Below are 23,987 nucleotides of genomic sequence, written 5' to 3' on the forward strand. Positions count from 1 at the left end.
AGAGTGGGAGCCTCACGTGTGACAATTTGATGACCCTGTATATACCCCAGATGACCCTGTATCTACCCCGGCCCTTAGAAAGGAGCTGGGAGTCAGAGGTCGTGGGTTCTAATCCGGACTCCACCACTTGGCAGCTGTGTGACTTTGGGCACACAGCTTCCCCTTCCTCTCCCCACAGCCCATGTGTATATTCGTATATATTATTTATTACTCTATTTATTTTGTTAATGATGTGTATATATCTATGATTCTATTTGTCTCGATGATACTTTTCTTCTGTTTTGCTTTGCTGTGTCTCTCCCCCGTTTAGACTGTGAACCCCTTGTTGGGCAGGGATGGTCTCGATCTGTTGCCAAATCGTCCATTCCAAGCGCTTAGTCCAGTGCTCTGCACCTAGTAAGCGCTCAATAAATATAATTGAATGAATGAATGAAAGAAATACCAACCTTTTTTTGAACAGTGCTCAGCACACAGTAAGCGCTAACAAATACCGTCATTATTATTATTATAAGTAATTTTTAATATATAATTTAATGATTTGGACTTCAATGTCGTGAGGTGGAGGGTGGGGTGAATGTCAAATGTCTAGACCAATAACAATATCATTATTGTGCGCAGAGGAATTTGGACAAAAGGGTTATAAGGTTGAGGGTGGGGTAAATAGCCCATGTTTAGACCAGTAACAAACACCATTGTAATTATTATTGCGCGCAGAGGACTGTATTAAATTAATAATGATGGAAAAAAATCAGTCGCCCAACGTGGGGCTCGAACCCACGACCCTGAGATTAAGAGTCTCATGCTCTACCGACTGAGCTAGCCGGGCGCCCTGCTCACGCTTTTTCCTGGAGCTCTCTCCACTTGATCAGAGCAGACATTCCCTCTTTTTACTCTTTATTTTGTCCCCATTTCGCCTCCCTCCCGCCTGCTCCCGGGGCTCTGCAGGTCGCGACGGTCGCGACAGGACCCGGGCCGGTCTGGGCGTCGCGACAGACGGACGGTCAAATCGAGGCCGGGCCGGCTGGGGAGGACTACCACCGAGCTGCGGAAGCCTCCCGCCGCCTAGAGCGGCCCCACCGCCCTGGCCGTGACGTACTTCCGGTCCTCGCCGCCGCGCTTTTCAGCGCCAGCCGGGGGGGGGGGGGGCGGTTACAGCGCCACGCTGGGGCCGCTGCAGGAAGAAGGAAGGGCGCCGCCTACCGGACGTACGGGTGATGAGCTTCTCCAGGGGCAGGGTGCTGATGATGGTGATAGTGATGGTGCTTGTTAAGCGTTTACGATGTGCCAAGCGCTTTGCTAAGCGCTGTGCTAAGCGTGCTAAGGTCCCACGTGGGGCTCCCTTTTTTTTTTCTAAATCCCCGTTTTCCAGCTGTGGTCTCTGAGGCCCAGAGAAGTGAGAAGGGGTTTGCCCAAAGTCACCCAGCTGACAAGTGGCGGAGCTGGGATTAGAATGATGATGATGATGGGGTTTGTTCAGCGCTTATTGGGTGCCAAGCATTGTTCTAAACACTGGGATTGAGAGAGGGTCAGCAGGTTGTGCCACCTGGTGCTCACAGGCTTCATCGCCATTTTACAGATGAGATAACTGAGACCCAAAGAAGTGAAGGCGTCTGCCCAAAGTCACCCAGCTGATAAGTGGCGGAGCCGGGATTAGAATGATTAACTGAGGTACAGAGGATAATCATAATGTTGGTGTTTGTTAAGTGCTTACTATGTGCAGAGCACTGTTCTAAACCCTGGGGCAGATACAGGGTAATCAGGTTGTCCCACGTGAGGCTCACAGTTAATCCCCATTTTACAGATGAGGTAACTGAGGCACAGAGAAGTTAAGTGACTTGCCCACTGTCACAAGTGAAGTGACTTGTCCAAGGTCACACAGCTGACAAGTGGCGGAGCCGGGATTAGAATGTTGATGATGATGGTGTTTGTTCAGCGCTTACTGGGTGCCAAGCATTGTTCTAAGCACTGGGGTAGAGACAGGGTCAGCAGGTTGTGCCACCTGGTGCTCACAGGCTTCATCCCCATTTTACAGATGAGATAACTGAGGTACAGTGAAGTGACTTGTCCAAGGTCACACAACAGACACGTCGCAGAGCCGGGATTAGAACCCATGACCTCTGACTCCCATGCCCAGGCTCTTTCCACTAAGCAGAGTTAGCAGACATGACCCTGAGGACTGACTATTGACCAAGGAGGTCGACTTTAAAATCAATTAATAATAATAATGATATTTGTTAAGCACTTACTATGAACCAAACACTGTTCTAAGCAGTAGGGTAGATACAAGGCAATCAGGTTGTCCCAAGTGGGGCTCATGGTCAGAATTCCCATTTTACAGATGAGGTAACTGAGGCGCAGAGAAGGTAAGTGACTTGCCCAAAGTCGCACGGCTGACAAGGGGTGGAGCGGTATTAGAACCCATGCCCTCTGCCTCCCAACCCCTTGCTCTTTCCACTAAGCCAAACTGCTCCTAAGTACGAAGCTCTGCACAGAACAGGCACCCAGTATAATGACTTGCACCCAGTAGGAGACCAGTCCAGTGCTCTGCTTGCAGCTGGTGCTCCGCACAGTGCTCTGAACACAACAGGTGACCAGTCCAGTGCTCTGCATGCAGCTGGTGCTCACACCTTATTAATAATAATAATAATGATACTTGTTAAGCACTTACTACAGACCAAGCACTGTTCTGCGTAGATACAAGTTAATCAGGTTGGGCACAGTCCCTTTCCCACAATGGGCTCACACCCTTAATCCCTCCTGGGCGTTCCAGGCCAGAAGTCGGCAGTGAGATAGACTCCTCCTATCCACTTTAATTTTCCTCACCTTTGGTGCCTCATCTCAATCCACATTCTCCCTTCCCCTGGAACCCTTTTTCCTCCATCTTCCCCAACCCCTCCCTTATCCTTCTTCCCCCCCTTTCCTTGTCTCCATTTCCCCACTCCTTTTCTGAGTCTCTCTTCCTTCTCTGATTCCCTTATCAATCTAGCAGTCCCTGCTATTTCTTGAATGTCTACTGGGTGCAGAGCACTGTACTAAGCACTTACCACTTGACTCAGCCTTGCCTGATATATCACCAGCTCTGTCCCACATGGCCCTGTGTTTCCACTCTGGTTAGGTAAAAACTGTTTGTGGGCAAGAATCTAGTACCTTCTTTGTCTTTCCCAAGTGTTTAATACAGTGCACTGCATCCAAAGGGTGCTCAATAAATGCGGTTACTGCCTTTGGAAGAAATGTTCAGCCCCATGTGGGTCAGGGACTGTGTCCAACCCATTTGGTTAGTACCCACCCCAGTGCTTGACACACAGTAAGCGCTTAACCCGTACCACAATTATTATTATTATTTTTATTAGTACTAGTAGTTGTCCCAGCCTGCCTTTTTTAAAAAAATTCCTTCCCGTCGTGCCAAGGGATGGCGATTCAGAGCTGTTGGGGTTATTGCCTTGAGATTATCCACTTCCCTTTCCTGCTCTTTCTTTTCCCGCGTTGGAGATCTCACCTATATTTTCCATTCCACTGGCAGGTGGAGGAGCCAGGCCTGAGAGAACGGAGCAGACCTCAGAGCTAAATCTTGAAGAAGCAGAGTTATCCAGAGTGGTTTCGAGAGCACTATATTAAGCGCTTGAAAGAGTGCAATAGCTTTAAAAGACATTATCCCTCCCATCGAGGAGTTTTCAATCTAATACTATTAATTGATTGCCTTCTATGAGTGCTTGGAAGAGTCCAATAGAGTTAGTAGACAGGATCGCTGTCCTTAAGGACTTTACAGTCTAACAGTTAGTAATTGTGGTATTAAGCGCTTACTATGTGTCAAGCATTGTTCCAAACTCTGGATTGGACTCAGGCCCTTATCCCACATGGAGCTCACAGTTTTAATCCCCAGTTTACAGATGAGGTAAGTGAGGCACAGGGTAGTTAAGGGACTTGCCCAAGGTCACACAGCAGATATGTGATGGAGCTGGGATTAGAATCCAGGCCCTTGCCCTCTCCCCTGGCTCATGCTCCTTGTCTAACCCATCCGTGCATCAAATTCTCCTGTTGGGGACTGAAGATTAGGGAGAATACCCAGAAGTGTAGGCCTCAGTGAGGAGATAAAATAAAATGGTGTCAACGCCCAGAAACATTTCTTCCACAGATAAATCAGTCAGTCGTGTTCTGGCCTAGTGGATAGAGCCCGGGACTGGGAGTCAGGAATTCGTGGGTTTTAATTCCAGCTCCGCCACGCGTCTTCTGTGTGGCCTTGGACAAGTCACTTCACTTCTCGTTGCCTCGGTTACCTCATCTGTAAAATGGGGGTTAAGACTGTGAGCCCCACGTGGGATAACCTGATGACCTTGTATCCACCCCTGGGCTTAGAACAGTTCACGGCACATAGTAAGTGTTTAATGAATACCATAATTATTATTATTATTTCTACAATACAACAGCTGATAGACACGTTCCCTACCCGCAGTGATCTTACGGTCTAGAGGGAGAGACAGACATTGATACAAATTAATAATGGATACGTTCGTAGGTGCTGTAGGAAAAATTTAAGCCTGTGCTTTAATCACTGGGTAAGTGCTTAAATGTATTATTATTATATATCAACTTATTATATCATTATCATTATTTCTAGAAGGAATTTACAGTCTAGAGGGGCACCAAATGAAATTAAAGATAGCAGAGATGGCAAGTTAAGGAATGCACACTCTAAAAGCGGAGACGGCCGTCAAAGTAGTTGTAAGTAGAGTGTTACTGTTACTGCTTTGCACACGCTAAGCGCTCAATAAATCCACTCAATGAATACGATGGAAGGGATGACTCAATGATGGAGGGAGGGAGAGAGGGAAGGAATGAATGGGGCGGGAGGCCGAGCCGGTCCTGGCCTGTGGCCACCAAACACTCCCTTAGCAGGGCGGGCCAGTGGCGCAATGGATAACGCGTCTGACTACGGATCAGAAGATTCCAGGTTCGACTCCTGGCTGGCTCGGATTCCCCACCTCTTTTTTTCCCCCTCCCTCCCCAATCGTTCGCATCGTTCCTTCATTCCCTCCTATTGATTGAGCGCTCAACGTGTGCACTGGACTAGGCGCTTGGAAAATTCAATTCCGCAACAAATAAGAGACAATCCCTCCCCATCACGGGCTCACGGTCCTTCCATCCTATGTAATAATCATAATAATGGTATTTTTTAAGCGCTTACTATGTGCCGGTCGCTGTTCTAAGCGCCGGGGTAGATACGAGGTCATTCGGTTGTCCCACGTGGGGCTCACAGTTTTGGACTCTCTCCAACGCGGTTTGCTTGAACCCACCCAGTGCTTAGCACGGTGCCAGGCACATAGTAAGCACTTAGCAAATGCCATCATTATTAATAATGATGGCATTTGTTAAGCTCCTACTATGCGCAAAGCACTGTTCTAAGCGCTGGAGAGGATAATAATAATAATGTTGATATTTGTTACGCGCTTAATATGTGCAAAGCACTATTCTAAGCGCTGGGGGGATACAAGGTGATCGGGTTGTCCCTCATGGAGCTCACAGTCTTCATCCCCATTTATAGATGAGGTAACTGAGGCCCAGAGAAGTTAATAATAATAGCATTAATGTTGGTATTTGTTAAGCGCTTACTATGTGCAGAACACTGTTCTAAGCTCTGGGATAGATACGGGGCAATCAGGTTGTCCCATGTGAGGCTCACAGTCTTCATCGCCATTTTACAGATGAGGTAACTGAGACACAGAGTAGGGGAGGGGGGAGGGGAGGAGGGGTGGAGGGAAAGGGAGGGCTCAGTCTGGGAAGGCCTCCTGGAGGAGGTGAGCTCTCAGTAGGGCTTTGAAGGGGGGAAGAGAGTTAGTTTGGAGGAGGTGACGAGGGAGGGCGTTCCAGGTCAGAGGTAGGACGTGGGCCAGGGGTCGACTGCGGGATAGGCAAGAAGGAAGCACAGTGAGGAGGTTAGCACCATTTTACAGAAGTGTAAACTGAGGCAGAGAAGTCAAGTGACTTGCCCTAACCAATGCGGATGAAATCCCTACTCTCCTCCCCTCTTAGACTGTGAGCCCCTTATTTATTTACTCATGCAATCGTATTATTGAGCCCTTACTGTGTGCAGTGCACTGTACTACGCACTTGGGAGAGTCCAATACAGTGCCCTCGTGGGTCCACTGCGTCCAACTTTAAGTTCTTGGGCTTATACAGGGGTTTAGCACATAGTAAGCTTGTATTAAATGCCATAATCACTGTCATCAACAGTAATCACAGTAAACAGTGGGCAAGTCCCTTAACTTCTCTGTGCCTCAGTTCCCTCATCTGTAAAACGGGGATTAAGACTGTGAGCCCCACGTGGGACAACCTGTTGACCTTGGATCTCCCCCAGCGCTTAGAACAGTGCTTGACACACAGTAAGCGCCGAACAACTACCATCATCATCATCCTCAACTTCTCTGGGCCTCAGTTACCTCTTCTGTAAAATGAGAATAAAGCCTGTGAGCCCCACGTGGGACAACCTGATGATCCTGTATCTCCCCTAGCGCTTAGAACAGTGTTTGGCACGAAGTAAGAGCTTAACAATGCCATCGTTATCATTTAAAAAATTTGGCCTTCTGGGGAACTTGGAAAGAGTAGGGGTAAAAAATAACTGCCCCTCTCTGCCGTGACTCGGATTCGAACCGAGGTTGCTGCGGCCACAACGCAGAGTACTAACCACTATACGATCACGGCGAGCTACCAGGGGAGCTGTTGTTAATTTTCATCTATATTCTTCAGATCGATCACAGAAGTATTCATTTCTTCATTCATTCTTTCCTTCGGTGGTATTTTTTGAGTGCGTACTGTGCGCAGAGCACCGGACTAAGCGCTTGGAAAGTACAATTCAGCAACAAATAGAGACCATCCCTGCCCAACAAAGGGCTCACAGTCTAGACGGGGCGGAGACAGACAGCAAAACAAGTCAACAGGCATGAATAGCATCAGTAAAAATAAATAGAATTATAGATCTATGCACATCATTAAGGAAATAAATAGAATAAATAATGTGTACAAATATACACAAGTGCTGTGGGGAGGGGAAGGGGGAAGAGCCGAGGGAGGGAGTCGAGGAGATGGGGAGGGGAGGAAGAGCAGAGGGAAAGGGAAGGCTCAGTCTGGGAAGGCCTCCTGGAGGAGGTGAGCTCTCAGTAGGGCTTGGAAGGGGGGAAGAGAGCGAGTTTGGTGGCTGTGAGGAGGGAGGGCATCGCAGGTCAGAGGCAGGATGTGGGCCAGGGGTCAACGAATCCTGTTTATCTCTTCTAAACTGTTCGTGTTTCTGGGAGAACTGAGCAACTTTAGTGGAGTTTGAATGTTTTCGTGGATGGATGGAAAAGAGGGTGGTTCCACTGGGGCTTGAACCCAGGGCCTTCTGCGTGTAAAGCAGACGTGATCACCACTACACTATGGAACCCTTCCCCGTAAGTGTTCACTCTAATGTTTAATTCGTTGAAATGTGTTCCTCACTCTCAAATTGCTGATAATGATGGTATTTGTCAAGCGCTTACTATGGGCCAAGCACTGTTCTAAGCGCTGGGGGAGATCCAAGGTCATCAGGTTGTCCCACGTGGGGCTCACAGGCCTGATCCCCATTTTACAGATGAGGTAACTGATGCACAGAGAAGCTAAGTGACGTGACCAAAGTCACACAGCGGACAAGTGGCAAAGCCAGAATTTGAACCTAAGACCTCTGACTTCCAAGCCCGGGCTCTGGCGTCCCCCTCCCCACCCCTCAGCACTTGGTTATATATGTACATATTCATTATTCTACTTATTTTATTAGTGATGTGTATAGATCTATAATTTTAATTCTTTCTATTGATGCTATAGATGCCTGTTTCTTTGTTTTGCTGTCTGTCTCTCTCTTCTAGACTGTGAGCCCTTTGTTGGGCGGGGAGGGTCTCTATTTGTTGCTGAATTGTACTTTCCAAGCGCTTAGTCCAGTGCTCTGCGCACAGAAAGAGCTCAAGAAATACGATTGAATGAAAGAATGGATAAGAGAGGGACACTAAAACAAATTACATGTAAAAGGAAGAAAGGGGAGGGGGAAATACATGCAGATATTTAACTGTACAGTCTAGTACCGATTTTTTTAAGACTACTTTATCAGCAGAGTGGCGCAGCGGAAGCGTGCTGGGCCCATAACCCAGAGGTCGAAGGATCGAAACCTTCCTCTGCTACTAACCCTTTATTTCTTTCTTTTAGCGTTTAATACAGAATTCCACACACAGTAAGTACTCCATAAATACGTTTGAATGAAATATTTGGAAGCTTTTCTTCCATATTTGTGGGCAGGGAACATTGCCGCTTTGTTTTGTACTTCTGTAGTTAAGTGCACTGCACTCAGCGGAGCCACAATAAATGCTACTACTACTAATAACGATAGTATTTCTTAAACGCTTACTATGTGCCAAGCACTGTTTTAAGCGCTGGGGTAGATACAAGGTAATTAGGTTGTCCCATGTGGGGCTCCCAGTCTTCATCCCCATTTTCCAGATGAGGGAACAGAGCCCCGAGAAGTGAACTTAATCAAGTTGGACACAGTCCTTGTCCCACTTAGGGTTCACAGTCTTTATCCCCATTTTACAGATGAGGTAACTAAAGACCAGAAAAGTGAAGTAACTTGCCCAAGGTCACACAGCAGACAAGAGGCGACTCTGGAATTAGAACCCAGGTCTTCGTGATTCCCAGACCCGTGCTCTTTCCATTAAGCCACGCTACTTCAGTCAATATTATTATTTCTTCTACAAGTACTCGTTTTATTGCTGCCACTACTAATAATGACAGTGCTAACAATAATAATAATGTTGATGATGATGATGATGATGATGGTAATTGTGGTATTTTTAAGTGCTTTCTGTATGCCAAAAACTACTAAATGCTGGGATAGAATTCTGATAAGTTGGTTAGAGTCCCTGTTCCCCCTTGGGCTCACAGCAGAATGGAGCTCTGATATTAAATTCCCATTTTACAGATGGGAAAAATGGATTTTTTTTGGTAAAAAAAAAAAGGATATTACAGATAGGCACCTTGAAGTTAAGTGACTTGTCCAAAGTCACCTAGCTTCAGGAGAAAGTTGGCATTAGAACTCAGGTACTACAGCTACCACTAATGCTACTTGTAAATATTCAATTTCTATCTCCCCTTATTAGAGTGTAAATTTCTAGTGAGCCGGAATAATATCACTCCTGAGTGTGGAACCTTTCCAAGCGCTCAGTACAGTGCCTTGCACTCATTGGGAACGCAATAAATACCATTTACTACTAGGTTGTCTAATGCATTACCCCTTCAGTCTCCTCCTTTTGGTTTCGGGACGGCTGACCAGATTTGGTGGAGTTTGGACCTTTGCCCTTGAATAGTTGGAAAAAGAAAATTGAGGTATTGGTTCCACTGGGGCTCGAACCCAGGACCTTCTGCGTGTAAAGCAGACGTGATAACCACTACACTATGGAACCCAGATAAGCATCTATTTTTCCTAAGAAACTAACTGTGATTTTCAATATCCATTGCCAGAATTGTTTTTTTAGTTTTCCTTTTCTTCAACATTCTTTATATTCCCTCTTCCAGGCAGAACCTCTCTCAACGCTTTCCTATCTTGTTAATAATACTGTTGTTTGTATTCTTTTTTGTTGTTATTGCATGAGACAGACCCTGGATCAAATCCAAGGCAAATGTGATATTTTTCGTAGTAGAAGAAGATGCCTCGGACGGTGTTTGACATTTGAGTGCATGTGTGCCTGAAAAGGCCAATGTGAAATCATTTCTGCGCCTTGCACCGTTTTCTCTTTTGCCCCCGTGTCTCTTGTTTCTTGAGACCCACTTCTTAAAATCTACACAAAGTGAACCCATTCCTGCTACAATCCAATAAGGGGAGGTAGAAACTAAATATTTACAGGCAGTGTTAGTAGTAGTAATAGCTGGGTTCTAATCCCTCTCTTTCTCCTGCCTGCTGTGTGACTTTGGGCAAGTCACTTAACTTCTCTGTGCCTCAGTTTTCTCATCTGTAATGAGACACGGTTCCTGAGGCAGGGGGAAAGACCGGCCCAAGGGTCAAAAACGATGCCAAAATTCGACCCTCACCTCTGGGAGAGGAAAATTGCTTGGGGGAATGAAATCACAAGCCTCAAAGACTGATGATGGATCGATTAATTATAAACAAAGTGAAAAGAGCCCCAAGTAGTCTAAGAAAGGCTTAGCTTGGTGTCAGATTTTTCGTAGTTATAGGGAAGCAGAGTGGCGCAGCGGAAGCGTGCTGGGCCCATAACCCAGAGGTCGAAGGATCGAAACCTTCCTCTGCTAAGAATGTTTTTTATTAAGTAACAGTGTAGGCAACTTAAGCAGCATTTGAAGCCAACACTTTTGGGGGGGGGGATGAGGAGGAATTGCAAACTATACATTGGGAAAAAGGATAAATGTGGGTCCGGAATCTATTTTATTCCCAGATCTACACAATCAAAATTTCGATTCTCTCCAGTCCAAAGGTCACGCAGCAGATGAGTGGGGGGACCAGAATTGGAACCCATGACTTTCTGACTCCCAGGCCCATGTTCTATCTACTACTCCATGCTCTTCTCTAGTACTAGTATTAGTTAGTGCTCAATAAAAAATACTATTTACCTCTAGTAAATTGTTATTATGTTTACTATCATAACATTAATATAATTAATGCTGGTGATACTTATCAAGCAACAGGCTAATCACTTGAGTAGAGAAAATAGTAAGATTGGACACAGCAGAAATAGTAGATTTATTGAGCATCCACAGGGTGCAATGCACTGTACTAAGCGCTTGGAAAGCACAAGGCAAAGAAATGACATATTTCCTGCCTACGGAGAGTTTCCACGCTAATAGGATTTGCGGGTATGGGAGGAATCTTGAAACACAAACCGAGCCTTGAACTCCCACCCTCTGAGCGAAGGTCCTGGGTCAGCCTCGCCCTTTTCCCCCTCTTCCCCCTCTCCTTTTCCCTGGAAATTACTTTACCGTGAATTTCCTGCAGAAAGGCCAGAGTGAAACATACCTGCAAGGAAGAGGTGGGATGAGAGCTCACCTCCTCCAGAAGCCCTTCCCAGACTGAGCCCTCCCTTCCCTTCTGCCCCTCCTCCTCATTGCCCCTATTCCCTCTCTCTGCTCTTCCCTCTTCCCTCATTATTCATTTATTAATGATGTGTCTATGTCTATTAATCTAGTCATCTATTTTGATGGTATTGATGCCTGTCTCCTCGTTTTGTTTTGCTGTCTCCCCCTTCTAGACCGTGAGCCCGTCGTTGGGTAGGTTGTAGCCCGTCGTTGCTGTTGCTGACTTGTACTTTCCAAGCGCTTAGTCCAGGGCTCTGCACACTGCAAAAGCTCAGTAAATACAATTGAATGAGTAGGTGTGATTCAGTGGAAAGAGCACGGGCTTGGGAGTCACATGTCATGGGTTCAAATTCGCTTGTCAGCTGTGTGACTTTGGGCAAGTAACTTAATAATAATGTCGGTATTTGTTAAGCGCTTGGGAGTCACATGTCATGGGTTCAAATTCGCTTGTCAGCTGTGTGACTTTGGGCAAGTAACTTAATAATAATGTCGGTATTTGTTAAGCGCTTACTATGTGCCGAGCACTGTTCTAAGCGCTGGGGTAGACAGAGGGGAATCAGGTTGTCCCACGTGGGGCTCACAGTCTTCATCCCCATTTTACAGATGAGGTAACTGAGGCACCGAGAAGTGAAGTGACTCGCCCACAGTCACACAGCTGGCAAGTGGCCGAGCCGGGATTCGAACTCATGATCTCTGACTCCAAAGCCCGTGCTCTTTCCACTGAGCCACAGTGCTTCTCTTAACTTAACTTCTCTGTGCCTCAGTGACCTCATCTGTAAAATGGGGATGAAGACTGTGAGCCCCACGTGGGACAACCTGATCACCTTGCCTCCTCTCCAGCGCTTAGAACAGTGCTTTGCACATAGTAAGCGCTTAACAAATGCCATCATTATTATTAGTAATTATATATTTAAAATAGTAATAATAATGATGGCATTTGCTAAGAGCTTACTATGTGCCTGGCATCATACTAAGCACTGGGTGGGTTCAAGCAAACCGCGTTGGAGAGAGTCCAAAACTGTGAGCCCCACGTGGGACAACCGAATGACCTCGTATCTACCCCGGCGCTTAGAACAGCGACCGGCACATAGTAAGCGCTTAAAAAATACCATTATTATGATTATTACATAGGATGGAAGGACCGTGAGCCCGTGATGGGGAGGGATTGTCTCTTATTTGTTGCGGAATTGAATTTTCCAAGCGCCTAGTCCAGCGCACACGTTGAGCGCTCAATCAATAGGAAGGAATGAAGGAACGATGCGAACGATTGGGGAGGGAGGGGGAAAAAAAGAGGTGGGGAATCCGAGCCAGCCAGGAGTCGAACCTGGAATCTTCTGATCCGTAGTCAGACGCGTTATCCATTGCGCCACTGGCCCGCCCTGCTAAGGGAGTGTTTGGTGGCCACAGGCCAGGACCGGCTCGGCCTCCCGCCCCATTCATTCCTTCCCTCCCTCCCTGCCTCATTCAATCATTTCCTCATTCAGTCATCCCTTCCATCGTATTCACTGAGCCCTCACTGTGTGCAGAGCACTGCACTAAGCGCTCGGAGAGACCAATTCAACCCTAAAAGAGAGACAATCCCTCCCCAGCAGCGGGCCCGCACTCTAGAAGGGACAGACATCAAAACCAAACAAGTGGAGGGGCATCCCCATCCCATCCCCATCCCATCCCCCTAATCCTTCCTTTTCCTCTCTCCCCGCCCCCCACCCCGCCCCACAGCACTTGGGTGTACCTAGTTCTCATTCTATTTCTTTATAATCAATCCCTCTTTACATGCTTGGGTGTGCCTAGATCTATAATTCTAAGTCTTTCTATTGATGCTATTGATCCTGTTTCCTTGCTTTGATGTCTGCCTCAATAGTAGTAGTAATTCTAATAGGAATGATAATAATGATGACGGTATTTGTTAAGCGCTTACTATGTGGCAACCACTGTTCTAAGCGCTGGGGGAGATACCAGTTAATCGGGTTGTCCCACGGGGGGCTCACACGACTTCTAGACTGTCAGCCCCGTGGTGGGCGGAGATTATCTCTCTCTATTGCTGAATTTTATTTTCCAAGCGCTCAGTAATAATAATAATAATGTTGGTATTTGTTAAGCGCTTACTATGTGCCGAGCACTGTTCTAAGCGCCGGGGTAGACACAGGGGAATCAGGTTGTCCCACATGGGGCTCACAGTCTTAATCCCCATTTTACAGATGAGGGAACTGAGGCACCGAGAAGTGAAGTGACTTGCCCACAGTCACACAGTACAGTGCCCCGCACACAGTAAGCGCTCAATAAATAGGATGGAATGAATACAGCGGGAGAGGCTCCGGTGCCGCCGTCCCCCTGGAACCTGGGTCAGAGCTGTCCGACCCAAAAAGCCGATCCGGCCCCAAGGTCATCCAGGTCATCCCAACTAAAGCATTTCTCCGTAAGCCTTCGATAGCTCAGCTGGTAGAGCGGAGGACTGTAGTGGTTACGTCTCGGTCATCCTTAGGTCGCTGGTTCGATTCCGGCTCGAAGGAGTTTAGTTTTCTTTAATTTGCTTATTATTTTGTATCTCGGTTAGTTCCCAGCGATGGGGCTGGAGAAGTTACATGGTGCTTTTAGCCGGCGAAAAATCAATTACCCCAAGTGGCCAGGTCGGTGACCTAAAGAAAAACTCAGGAACTCATATAGTGATGCTAGTCACTTTACTTCTCTGTGCCTCGGTTACCTCATCTGTATAATGGGGATTAAGACTGCGAGCCCCACGTGGGACAACCTGATTACCTTGTTTAGAACAGTGCAAATAGTAAGCGCTTAACAAATACCATCATTATTATTATTATCTTTCAGGAATACTTTTGAGGAAGTCCTTCGTTTGGAGACCGCCTGCCTAATGGAAAAGGCGTCTGATTCCGACTCAGAAGATTGAGGGCTCGAGTCTTTTAGTGGTTCCATTTTGCTTTTCTCCCCTGCTGCACTTTCTGCCGGTAGCAGAGTATTTATTGAGCGCTTACTGTATGCAGAGCACTGTACTAAACGCTTGCGAGAGTAAAATCAACAGAGGTGGTAGACACGTTCCCTGCCCATAAAGAGATTATAGTCTAGAGGGGGAGTAGCGCTGGACCGGTTTAGAATTAGTACAGTGCTCTGCACATAGTAAGTGCAAATACGATTGATTGAATGAATGAACCGACTGTCACCCTCCTTTTCTTTCTCCCTCCCTCCTTCTCCCAGACTAATGGGAGAACTACAATCAATAATAATAATAATAACGGTATTTGTTATGGGCTTACTGTTTTAAGCGCTGGCGTAGATAGAAGGTAATCGGGTTGTCCCAAGTGGGATTCACGGTCTTCATTCCCATTTTACAGATGAGGTAACTGAGGCCCAGATAAATTAAGCGATTGGCCCAAAGTCAAACGGCTGACAAGTGGCAGAGGCAGGATTAGAACCCACGACCTCTGACTCCCAAGCTCGTGCTCTATACCCTAAAATACGCTACTTCAGGACTCAGAAATCAGGTGCTTTGGATTGTAAGCTCATTGTGGCCAGGGAGGGTGTCTACCAACCCCGTTGTATTTTGAGCGCTTAATGTGTGCAGAGCACTGTACTAAGCGCTTCGAAAGTACAATTCAGCAAAAACTTGAGACCATCGCTGCCCACAACGGGCTCACAGTCTACAAGGGGGAAGACAGAAATCAAAACAAGTAAACAGGCATCAATAGCATCAATATAAATAGACAAGGTAAATAAATTCATAACGTGTATAGTACTCTCCCAAGCGCTTAGGACAATGTTCTGCACAAAGTGATTGCTCAAATAAATACCTCTGATGGACTGTATAGCAACCACAGTCGCTCCTCCTTCCCTGATGTGGTGCTGAACCTTAAATCTGGATCAGTGGTGCCCAAATCGGGCCATCTGGTCACCACAACCCTGTGGAACCCTTGGGAGATGAAGCAGTTTTCCTGGAACTCTACGAGGAATCCGCACCGGAAGCAGGAGGGTTCTTTTCCCAGAATGGTCTCATCCTATGGTCCCCAATGATAACGGGGAACGGGCTGAGAACGGAGAAGGTGAAGGACAGTAGCATGTGGCCATTCACCAGCTGACGAGACTTGACTTTCATGTTGATGATGACGTTCAGCATGAGGGTCTGGCGTCCATAAAGGAGGACGTAGAGGGTGACCAGGGCGACCACTCTCTTGGCCGCTCGGACCTCGGGCATCTCCCTGGGTGAACGGTCGTGTCCGTGGAGGTGTCGGACCCGGTGGTGGTGTCTGTGCAGGACGAACACCATGTAGCCACTGGCCAAACTCATGAGCCCCACGAAAAACACGTCGCGGAGAGTGAGCACGGCCGTGATAACCATAGCGGTTTCTGCAGTGTCACTGATTTGTGAGCAATATTTGTGATCCAGCATGATGTGAGCGCTGCTGTTGTTCTGAGGACCGGTCACCTGGATCGCTACGTTACATTCTACCAGCAGACTGAGCACCCAAGAGAGGGCACAGGAGGGCACGACAGACTCGTGTAATTTAGCTTTGACCCTTGCCCAGCGGGAGGTGCCGGGGCTGAGGGTGACGGCCTGGAAGACGCTCAGGAGGCAGGTGGTGCAGATGGCAAGGCCCCGGCCCACCCGATACAGGTACATGAGGATTTTACAGCCAGAGATGGTAAGGAAATTTCTCCACCCCCAAGCATACAGGGCTTCTGGGATACCAAGAGTGAGGAGGAGGAGGATGTTGGCCAAGGCCAGCTGGGCGAGGATCAAGTCGGAAGAGCTGGGCTTGTGGCTGGTGGAGACCACCCGGATATAAAAGAGGAGGAGGAAGCCATTCACCGAGACCCCGATGCTGATATGCAGCAAAACCATGACCCCAAAAGAGAGTTCACTGGCGTTCATTCTCTGCCGTTTTCAGAGAAACCAAGAGGAGCTTCCTGCAGAGAAAAGTGAGATGGAGGTAAGAGACAGAGAGCACCTCTATTGGTACATGTACTTACTTTTATACGTACATTTCCCCCCTCTGTGTGTGTGTGTGTGTGTGAATGTGTGTGTGCCCTGCTGAAGTGTGCAGTTTGCACCTCATGTAAACAGCGTGTTAAATGTAATGCCCTGAGGCTTTATCGCAGGTGAGTCGGGGGAAAGGCTCCAAGCGAAGGTCTTAAATGTTGACCCACCCGCAGCGGTCCGGGCGAGGTGTCTTCTAAGAGCAGAACGATAATCAGTGTCATTACGCGGAAAGAAGCTCGATGTAATGGAAAACAAGCAAGGATAAAGGGGGGAGGGCAAAAGCCTGCTGTTCTCACCGTTATCCCAATAAACGACCGAAAGAGCCCGGGCGGAAGATCACCTGCCCAGATTATGCCAGCGGATTAAAGCGAGAACAAAATTCAGGCATTGTGTCTGTCTCTAGACCGTTATCTAGTTGTGGGCAGTGAATTCTTTCGTTCAGTCGTACTTACGGAACACTTACTGTGTGCAGAGCCTTGTATTAAGCGTTTCGAAAGTGCATTTCAAAATGTGTCCCAGAACTTAGTTCGGGGCTTTGCAATAATAATGCTATCATGGTATCTGTTATGCCCTTGCCATGTGCCAAGCGCTGTACACAGTAAGCCCTCAGTCAGTCCAATTGATAATGTGTCCGATGGTCCTGTCGCTTCCGATGCCCTTGTGTTACAGTTCGGGAAATTAAGAAGGGGAAAGAGGTAGCACTGAGGCAGTGACCTCAGTGGTTTAGTGGAAATTAAGCGGAGATGTTCGGAAGGTCACGCGTTCTAATCCGGCCTCTGCCACTTGCCTGCCGTGTGACCTCGGGCAAGTCACTGAATTTATCCGTGCCTCAGTTCCATCATCTGTACAGTGGGGAGCAAGACTGCGAGCCTCAAGTGGGACAGGGACTCTGTTCAACCTGATTATCTTGTATCCACCCCAGCGCTCAGTACGGTGCCTGACCCATAGTAAGCGCTCAACAAATACCAGAATTACTATTAATTAGTACTCATCCCCATTTTACAGAACGGAGGAGCAGAGAAGTTAAGTGACTTACCCAAGATCACACAGTAGGCATAGAGCGGAGCCTGGATTACAACTCAGGTCCTTCCTGGTCGAGACCCGAAACTTGATCTTTCTGGGTTTCCTCCGGGAAACCGCGCTGTCAGAGAGAGAGAGAGCGCTTTATCCTACTCACCCGTCTCCATCGCTGGTGCCGGCTGGAAAGGCGGCTGTTGGGCAGTCAGATTCTGGGCAAGACGAGGCCGAGGCAGCATTTAGCAACCGCTTTCCTCCTCTTTCCCCTCCCTCGGGGAGTGATTAGTGTGTACGTGTTGTCGAGGGAGCATTTGAGGGAAAGGTGAATAAGGGAATCACTGAACCCTAATCTGCTCAGACAGAGGGAGTTGGGACATCTCTGGAAATGCCCCGATTCCCCTCCCTGCTGCCCACCGATCTGGGACAAGATGAGCCCAGATCTCCGCCCGCAATTACCTGTGGCTAATCGACCCCATCAGAGATGCCCGTGGAGAGACCTGGTGGCATCAGCGTCGTATCCTGCAGTCCCAGAGACATCCCGGCTCCCACCCAGTGCCCAGCTCTGCCAGGAGCCGAGCTTGGGTATCGACTCGCAGCCGCGTGGCTTAGTGGAAAGAGCCCGGGCTTGGGAGTCACAGGACATGGGCTCTAAGCCCAGCTCTGCCACTTGTCAGCTGTGTGACCTTGGGCGAGTCACTTCACTTCTCTGTGCCTCACTTATCTCATCTGTAAAGTGGGGGTTAAAAGTGTCAGTCCCACGTGGGACAACCTGATTACCCCGTACCTTACCCAGCGCTCAGAACAGTGCCTGGCACATAGTAAGCGCTTAACAAGTGCCATTATTTTGAAGTAGCGTGGTCCGGTAAAGAGCGCGGGCTTTGGAGTCAGAGATCGTGGGTTCTAATCCAGGTCCCTCACTTTTCAGCTGTGTGACTTTGGGGCAGGTCACCTCACTTCTCTGGGCCTCGGTTACCTCATCTGTATAACAGGGATTAACACCATGTGGGAAATGGACTGTTGTGTGTATACCAGCACTTAGGACAGTGCCTGACACACAGTCAGAATTTAACAAATACCAAAAAAAAAAAACCCCTCAAAAAAACACGCAGCCCTGGATTACCTCCACAGTCCGTTTTCTTTGCTCCTGTCCACAAGCTGAGGAGCTTTGCTGGTGGAAATCTGGATCCCAGGCCAATCTTGCCCACCTCAAGTTCATCGTCGTGTAATTTAAGTCTGCTCTCTCCTCCGATCGGCAAAATCATTTCTCCATCTTTATTGGCACCCATGCCCATTGTCTTCACCAGTTGTCTTAGGTGTTTAACTACCTCATCAACCCCCTGCCTCCCCCAACCTTTGCCCCTAATGACCTGCTCACCTATTTTATTCAGAGAATTGAAAGTATCAGACATGATCAATCATATTTATTGAACACTTTTTGTGTGCAGAGCACTGTACTAATCGATTAGGAGAATACAACACAAAAATATAAAAGATACGGGCCCTGCCCACAATGGGTTTACACTCTCGAGGGGGAGATAGGCCTGAAAATGAACAAATAATACACAGATATGTATAAGAGTGGTGCGGGGTTGAGGGGAAAGGAGGTGGTGAATAAAGAGAACAAGTCAGGGCAACGAGAAGGGAGTGGGAAGAGAGAAAATGAGCGCTTAGTCGGGGAAGGCTTCTTGGAGGAGATGTGCCTTCAATAAAGTTTCAAAGGTGGGGAGAGCCATTGTCGACTATGAAAAAGGAGGCATTCCAGGGCAGAGGCATGAAGTGGGAGAGAGGGTGGTGGTGAGACAGATGAGACTGAGTTACATGAGCAAGTGGGCACTACAGGAGCGAAACCACCTCGCCCACCACCACCTCGCCCACCACACCACCTCGCCCACTCACCAACTTGGTCACATCCTCGATCTCCTCATCTCTTCCCGCTGTACTATCTCCACCCTCACAAAATCTGAAATCCCTCTCTCTGATCATAACCTTCTCATCTGCCTCCTCTCTCCCTCCCTCCCTCTCCCAGTAAATCTACTTAATTATTCCCCTTCAGAGACCTCTGCTCTCTCGACCCTATCCATCTCTTTCAGCCCATCACACCTTGCCTCCCTAGCCACTCTACCCACCCTTGATGACCAGATTGATGCCCTCAACTCCACCCTCTCTACTCACCTCAACTCACTCTTCTGTCCCTTTGTCGCTGTCGCACCGCTAACCCACACCCCGGATGCCCGCCACTGTCCGCCTCTTTCGCTCGTGTGTTCGAGTCGGTGAACGCTGCTGGTGGAAGTCTAAATACCAGGCCCACCTGGTTCGCGTAGATTTATCCTTTCCTGCCCTAACTCTGCCATCTCCTCCGCCAGGCAAAACTGGTTTTCTACCCTTATTCCCACCCGTGTCCATCATTCCCGTCAGCCGTTTCCCTGGAGCTCTACGAGGAATCCGCACTGGAAACAGGAGGGTCCTTCATCCAGAATGGTCTCATCCTGCGGTCCCCAATGATAACGGGGAACGGGCTGAGAACGGAGAAGGTGAAGGACAGTAGCATGTGGCCATTCACCAGCTGACGAGACTTGACTTTCATGTTGATGATGACGCTCAGCATGAGGGTCTGGCGTCCATAAAGGAGGACGTAGAGGGTGACCAGGGCGACCACTCTCTTGGCGGCTCGGACCTCGGGCATCTCCCTGGGGGAGCGGTCGTGTCCCTGGAGGTGTCGGACCTGGTGGTGGTGTCTGTGCAGGACGAACACCATGTAGCCACTGGTCAAGCTCATGAGCCCCACGAAAAACACGTCGCGGAGAGTGACCAGGGCAGTCAAAGCCATAGCGGTTTCTGCAGTGTCACTGATTTGTGAACAGTATTTGTGATCCAGCATGATGTGAGCGCTGCTGTTGTTCAGAGGACCAGTCATCTGGATCGCTACGTTACATTCTACCAGCAGACTGAGCACCCAAGAGAGGGCACAGGAGGGCACGACAGACTCGTGTAATTTAGCTTTGACCCTTGCCCAGCGGGAGGTGCCGGGGCTGAGGGTGACGGCCTGGAAGACGCTCAGGAGGCAGGTGGTGCAGATGGCAAGGCCCCGGCCCACCCGATACAGGTACATGAGGATTTTACAGCCAGAGATGGTAAGGAAATTTCTCCATCCCCAAGCGTACAGGGCTTCTGGGATACCAAGAGTGAGGAGGAGGAGGATGTTGGCCAAGGCCAGCTGGGCGAGGATCAAGTCGGAAGAGCTGGGCTTGTGGCTGGTGGAGACCACCCGGATATAAAAGAGGAGGAGGAAGCCATTCACCGAGACCCCGATGCTGAGATGCAGCAAAACCATGACCCCAAAAGAGAGTTCACTGGCGTTCATTCTCTGCCGTTTTCAGAGAAACCAAGAGGAGCTTCCTGCAGAGAAAAGTGAGATGGAGGTAAGAGACAGAGAGCACCTCTATTGGTACATGTACTTACTTTTATACGTACATTTCCCCCCTCTGTGTGTGTGTGTGTGTGAATGTGTGTGTGCCCTGCTGAAGTGTGCAGTTTGCACCTCATGTAAACAGCGTGTTAAATGTAATGCCCTGAGGCTTTATCGCAGGTGAGTCGGGGGAAAGGCTCCAAGCGAAGGTCTTAAATGTTGACCCACCCGCAGCGGTCCGGGCGAGGTGTCTTCTAAGAGCAGAACGATAATCAGTGTCATTACGTGGAAAGAAGCTCGATGTAATGGAAAACAAGCAAGGATAAAGGGGGAAGGGGAAAAGCCTGCTGTTCTCGCCGTTATCCCCAAAAAACGACCGAAAGAGCCCGGGCGGAAGATCACCTGCCCAGATTATGCCAGCCGATTAAAGCGAGAACAAAATTCAGGCATTGTGTCTGTCTCTAGGCCGTTATCTAGTTGTGGGCAGTGAATTCTTTCGTTCAGTCGTACTTACGGAACACTTACTGTGTGCAGAGCCTTGTATTAAGCGTTTGGAAAGTGCATTTCAAAATGTGTCCGAGAATTTAGTTCGGGGCTTTGCAATAATAATGCTATCATGGTATCTGTTATGCCCTTGCCATGTGCCAAGCGCTGTACACAGTAAACCCTCAGTCAGTCCAATTGATAATGTGTCCGATGGTCCTGTCGCTTCCGATGCCCTTGTGTTACAGTTCGGGAAATTAAGAAGGGGAAAGAGGTAGCACTGAGGCAGTGGCCTCAGTGGTTTAGTGGAAATTAAGCGGAGATGTTCGGAAGGTCACGCGTTCTAATCCGGCCTCTGCCACTTGCCTGCCGTGTGACCTCGGGCAAGTCACTGAATTTATCCGTGCCTCAGTTCCATCATCTGTACAGTGGGGAGCAAGACTGCGAGCCTCAAGTGGGACAGGGACTCTGTTCAACCTGATTATCTTGTATCCACCCCAGCGCTCAGTACGGTGCCTGACCCATAGTAAGCGCTCAACAAATACCAGAATTACTATTAATTAGTACTCATCCCCATTTTACAGAAGGGGGAACGGAGGAGCAGAGAAGTTAAGTGACTTACCCAAGATCACACAGTAGGCATAGAGCGGAGCCTGGATTACAACTCAGGTCCTTCCTGGTCGGGACCCGAAACTTGATCTTTCTGGGTTTCCTCCGGGAAACCGCGCTGTCAGAGAGAGAGAGAGCGCTTTATCCTACTCACCCGTCTCCATCGCTGGTGCCGTCTGGAAAGGCGGCTGTTGGGCAGTCAGATTCTGGGCAAGACGAGGCCGAGGCAGCATTTAGCAACCGCTTTCCTCCTCTTTCCCCTCCCTCGGGGAGTGATTAGTGTGTACGTGTTGTCGAGGGAGCATTTGAGGGAAAGGTGAATAAGGGAATCACTGAACCCTAATCTGCTCAGACAGAGGGAGTTGGGACATCTCTGGAAATGCCCCGATTCCCCTCCCTGCTGCCCACCGATCTGGGACAAGATGAGCCCAGATCTCCGCCCGCAATTACCTGTGGCTAATCGACCCCATCAGAGATGCCCGTGGAGAGACCTGGTGGCATCAGCGTCGTATCCTGCAGTCCCAGAGACATCCCGGCTCCCACCCAGTGCCCAGCTCTGCCAGGAGCCGAGCTTGGGTATCGACTCGCAGCCGCGTGGCTTAGTGGAAAGAGCCCGGGCTTGGGAGTCACAGGACATGGGCTCTAAGCCCAGCTCTGCCACTTGTCAGCTGTGTGACCTTGGGCGAGTCACTTCACTTCTCTGTGCCTCAGTTATCTCATCTGTAAAGTGGGGGTTAAAAGTGTCAGATTACCCTGTATTTTACCCAGCCCTTAGAACAGTGCCTGGCGCATAATTTGCACTTAACAAGTGCCATTATTTTGAAATAGCGTGGTTCGGGAAAGAGCGCGGGCTTTGGAGTCAGAGATCGTGGGTTCTAATCCAGGTCCCTCACTTTTCAGCTGTGTGACTTTGGGGCAGGTCACCTCACTTCTCTGGGCCTCGGTTACCTCATCTGTATAACAGGGATTAACACCATGTGGGAAATGGACTGTTGTGTGTATACCAGCACTTAGGACAGTGCCTGACACACAGTCAGAATTTAACAAATACCAAAAAAAAAAAACCCCTCAAAAAAACACGCAGCCCTGGATTACCTCCACAGTCCGTTTTCTTTGCTCCTGTCCACAAGCTGAGGAGCTTTGCTGGTGGAAATCTGGATCCCAGGCCAATCTTGCCCACCTCAAGTTCATCGTCGTGTAATTTAAGTCTGCTCTCTCCTCCGATCGGCAAAATCATTTCTCCATCTTTATTGGCACCCATGCCCATTGTCTTCACCAGTTGTCTTAGGTGTTTAACTACCTCATCAACCCCCTGCCTCCCCCAACCTTTGCCCCTAATGACCTGCTCACCTATTTTATTCAGAGAATTGAAAGTATCAGACATGATCAATCATATTTATTGAACACTTTTTGTGTGCAGAGCACTGTACTAATCGATTAGGAGAATACAACACAAAAATATAAAAGATACGGGCCCTGCCCACAATGGGTTTACACTCTCGAGGGGGAGATAGGCCTGAAAATGAACAAATAATACACAGATATGTATAAGAGTGGTGCGGGGTTGAGGGGAAAGGAGGTGGTGAATAAAGAGAACAAGTCAGGGCAACGAGAAGGGAGTGGGAAGAGAGAAAATGAGCGCTTAGTCGGGGAAGGCTTCTTGGAGGAGATGTGCCTTCAATAAAGTTTCAAAGGTGGGGAGAGCCATTGTCGACTATGAAAAAGGAGGCATTCCAGGGCAGAGGCATGAAGTGGGAGAGAGGGTGGTGGTGAGAGAGATGAGACTGAGTTACATGAGCAAGTGGGCACTACAGGAGCGAAACCACCTCGCCCACCACCACCTCGCCCACCACACCACCTCGCCCACTCACCAACTTGGTCACATCCTCGATCTCCTCATCTCTTCCCGCTGTACTATCTCCACCCTCACAAAATCTGAAATCCCTCTCTCTGATCATAACCTTCTCATCTGCCTCCTCTCTCCCTCCCTCTCTCTCCCAGTAAATCTACTTAATTATTCCCCTTCAGAGACCTCTGCTCTCTCGACCCTATCCATCTCTTTCAGCCCATCACACCTTGCCTCCCTAGCCACTCTACCCACCCTTGATGACCAGATTGATGCCCTCAACTCCACCCTCTCTACTCACCTCAACTCACTCTTCTGTCCCTTTGTCGCTGTCGCACCGCTAACCCACACCCCGGATGCCCGCCACTGTCCGCCTCTTTCGCTCGTGTGTTCGAGTCGGTGAACGCTGCTGGTGGAAGTCTAAATACCAGGCCCACCTGGTTCGCGTAGATTTATCCTTTCCTGCCTTAACTCTGCCATCTCCTCCGCCAGGCAAAACTGGTTTTCTACCCTTATTCCCACCCGTGTCCATCATTCCCGTCAGCCGTTTCCCTGGAGCT

At 48.7% G+C, this 23,987-nt stretch overlaps 1 protein-coding gene, 9 non-coding genes and 1 pseudogene across 10 annotated transcripts; 4 read left to right on the forward strand and 7 right to left on the reverse strand.

Moving 5' to 3' along the window:
* Window positions 1-753: 753 nt before the first annotated feature.
* Window positions 754-826, reverse strand: TRNAK-CUU. The gene has a single exon. It is a non-coding gene; the product is annotated as a tRNA-Lys (tRNA).
* Window positions 827-4,896: 4,070 nt separating this feature from the next.
* TRNAR-ACG lies at window positions 4,897-4,969 on the forward strand. The gene has a single exon. It is a non-coding gene; the product is annotated as a tRNA-Arg (tRNA).
* A 1,655-nt stretch (window positions 4,970-6,624) lies between these two features.
* Window positions 6,625-6,696, reverse strand: TRNAH-GUG. Its single transcript has one exon. It is a non-coding gene; the product is annotated as a tRNA-His (tRNA).
* A 645-nt stretch (window positions 6,697-7,341) lies between these two features.
* TRNAV-UAC lies at window positions 7,342-7,414 on the reverse strand. The gene has a single exon. It is a non-coding gene; the product is annotated as a tRNA-Val (tRNA).
* Window positions 7,415-8,108: 694 nt separating this feature from the next.
* On the forward strand, window positions 8,109-8,180 carry TRNAM-CAU. Its single transcript has one exon. It is a non-coding gene; the product is annotated as a tRNA-Met (tRNA).
* Window positions 8,181-9,382: 1,202 nt separating this feature from the next.
* TRNAV-UAC lies at window positions 9,383-9,455 on the reverse strand. Its single transcript has one exon. It is a non-coding gene; the product is annotated as a tRNA-Val (tRNA).
* Window positions 9,456-10,227: 772 nt separating this feature from the next.
* Window positions 10,228-10,299, forward strand: TRNAM-CAU. The gene has a single exon. It is a non-coding gene; the product is annotated as a tRNA-Met (tRNA).
* A 2,083-nt stretch (window positions 10,300-12,382) lies between these two features.
* Window positions 12,383-12,455, reverse strand: TRNAR-ACG. Its single transcript has one exon. It is a non-coding gene; the product is annotated as a tRNA-Arg (tRNA).
* Window positions 12,456-13,500: 1,045 nt separating this feature from the next.
* TRNAY-GUA lies at window positions 13,501-13,589 on the forward strand. Its single transcript is given in 2 exon segments — window positions 13,501-13,537; window positions 13,554-13,589. It is a non-coding gene; the product is annotated as a tRNA-Tyr (tRNA).
* ORNANAV1R-PS3013 (vomeronasal 1 receptor ornAnaV1R-ps3013 pseudogene) lies at window positions 14,957-15,452 on the reverse strand (annotated as a pseudogene).
* Window positions 19,515-20,444, reverse strand: ORNANAV1R3003 (vomeronasal 1 receptor ornAnaV1R3003). The gene has a single exon (NM_001253395.1). It carries the CDS (start codon window positions 20,442-20,444, stop codon window positions 19,515-19,517), a length of 930 nt encoding a protein of 309 aa, NP_001240324.1.

The sequence above is a fragment of the Ornithorhynchus anatinus genome, chromosome X3 (genome assembly GCF_004115215.2).
Source record: "Ornithorhynchus anatinus isolate Pmale09 chromosome X3, mOrnAna1.pri.v4, whole genome shotgun sequence".
Lineage (NCBI taxonomy): Eukaryota > Metazoa > Chordata > Mammalia > Monotremata > Ornithorhynchidae > Ornithorhynchus > Ornithorhynchus anatinus.

Bases quoted from the DNA above. Each gene is read 5' to 3' on its own strand.
- ORNANAV1R3003 (NM_001253395.1), bottom strand. From the start codon at position 20,444: ATGAACGCCAGTGAACTCTCTTTTGGGGTCATGGTTTTGCTGCATCTC.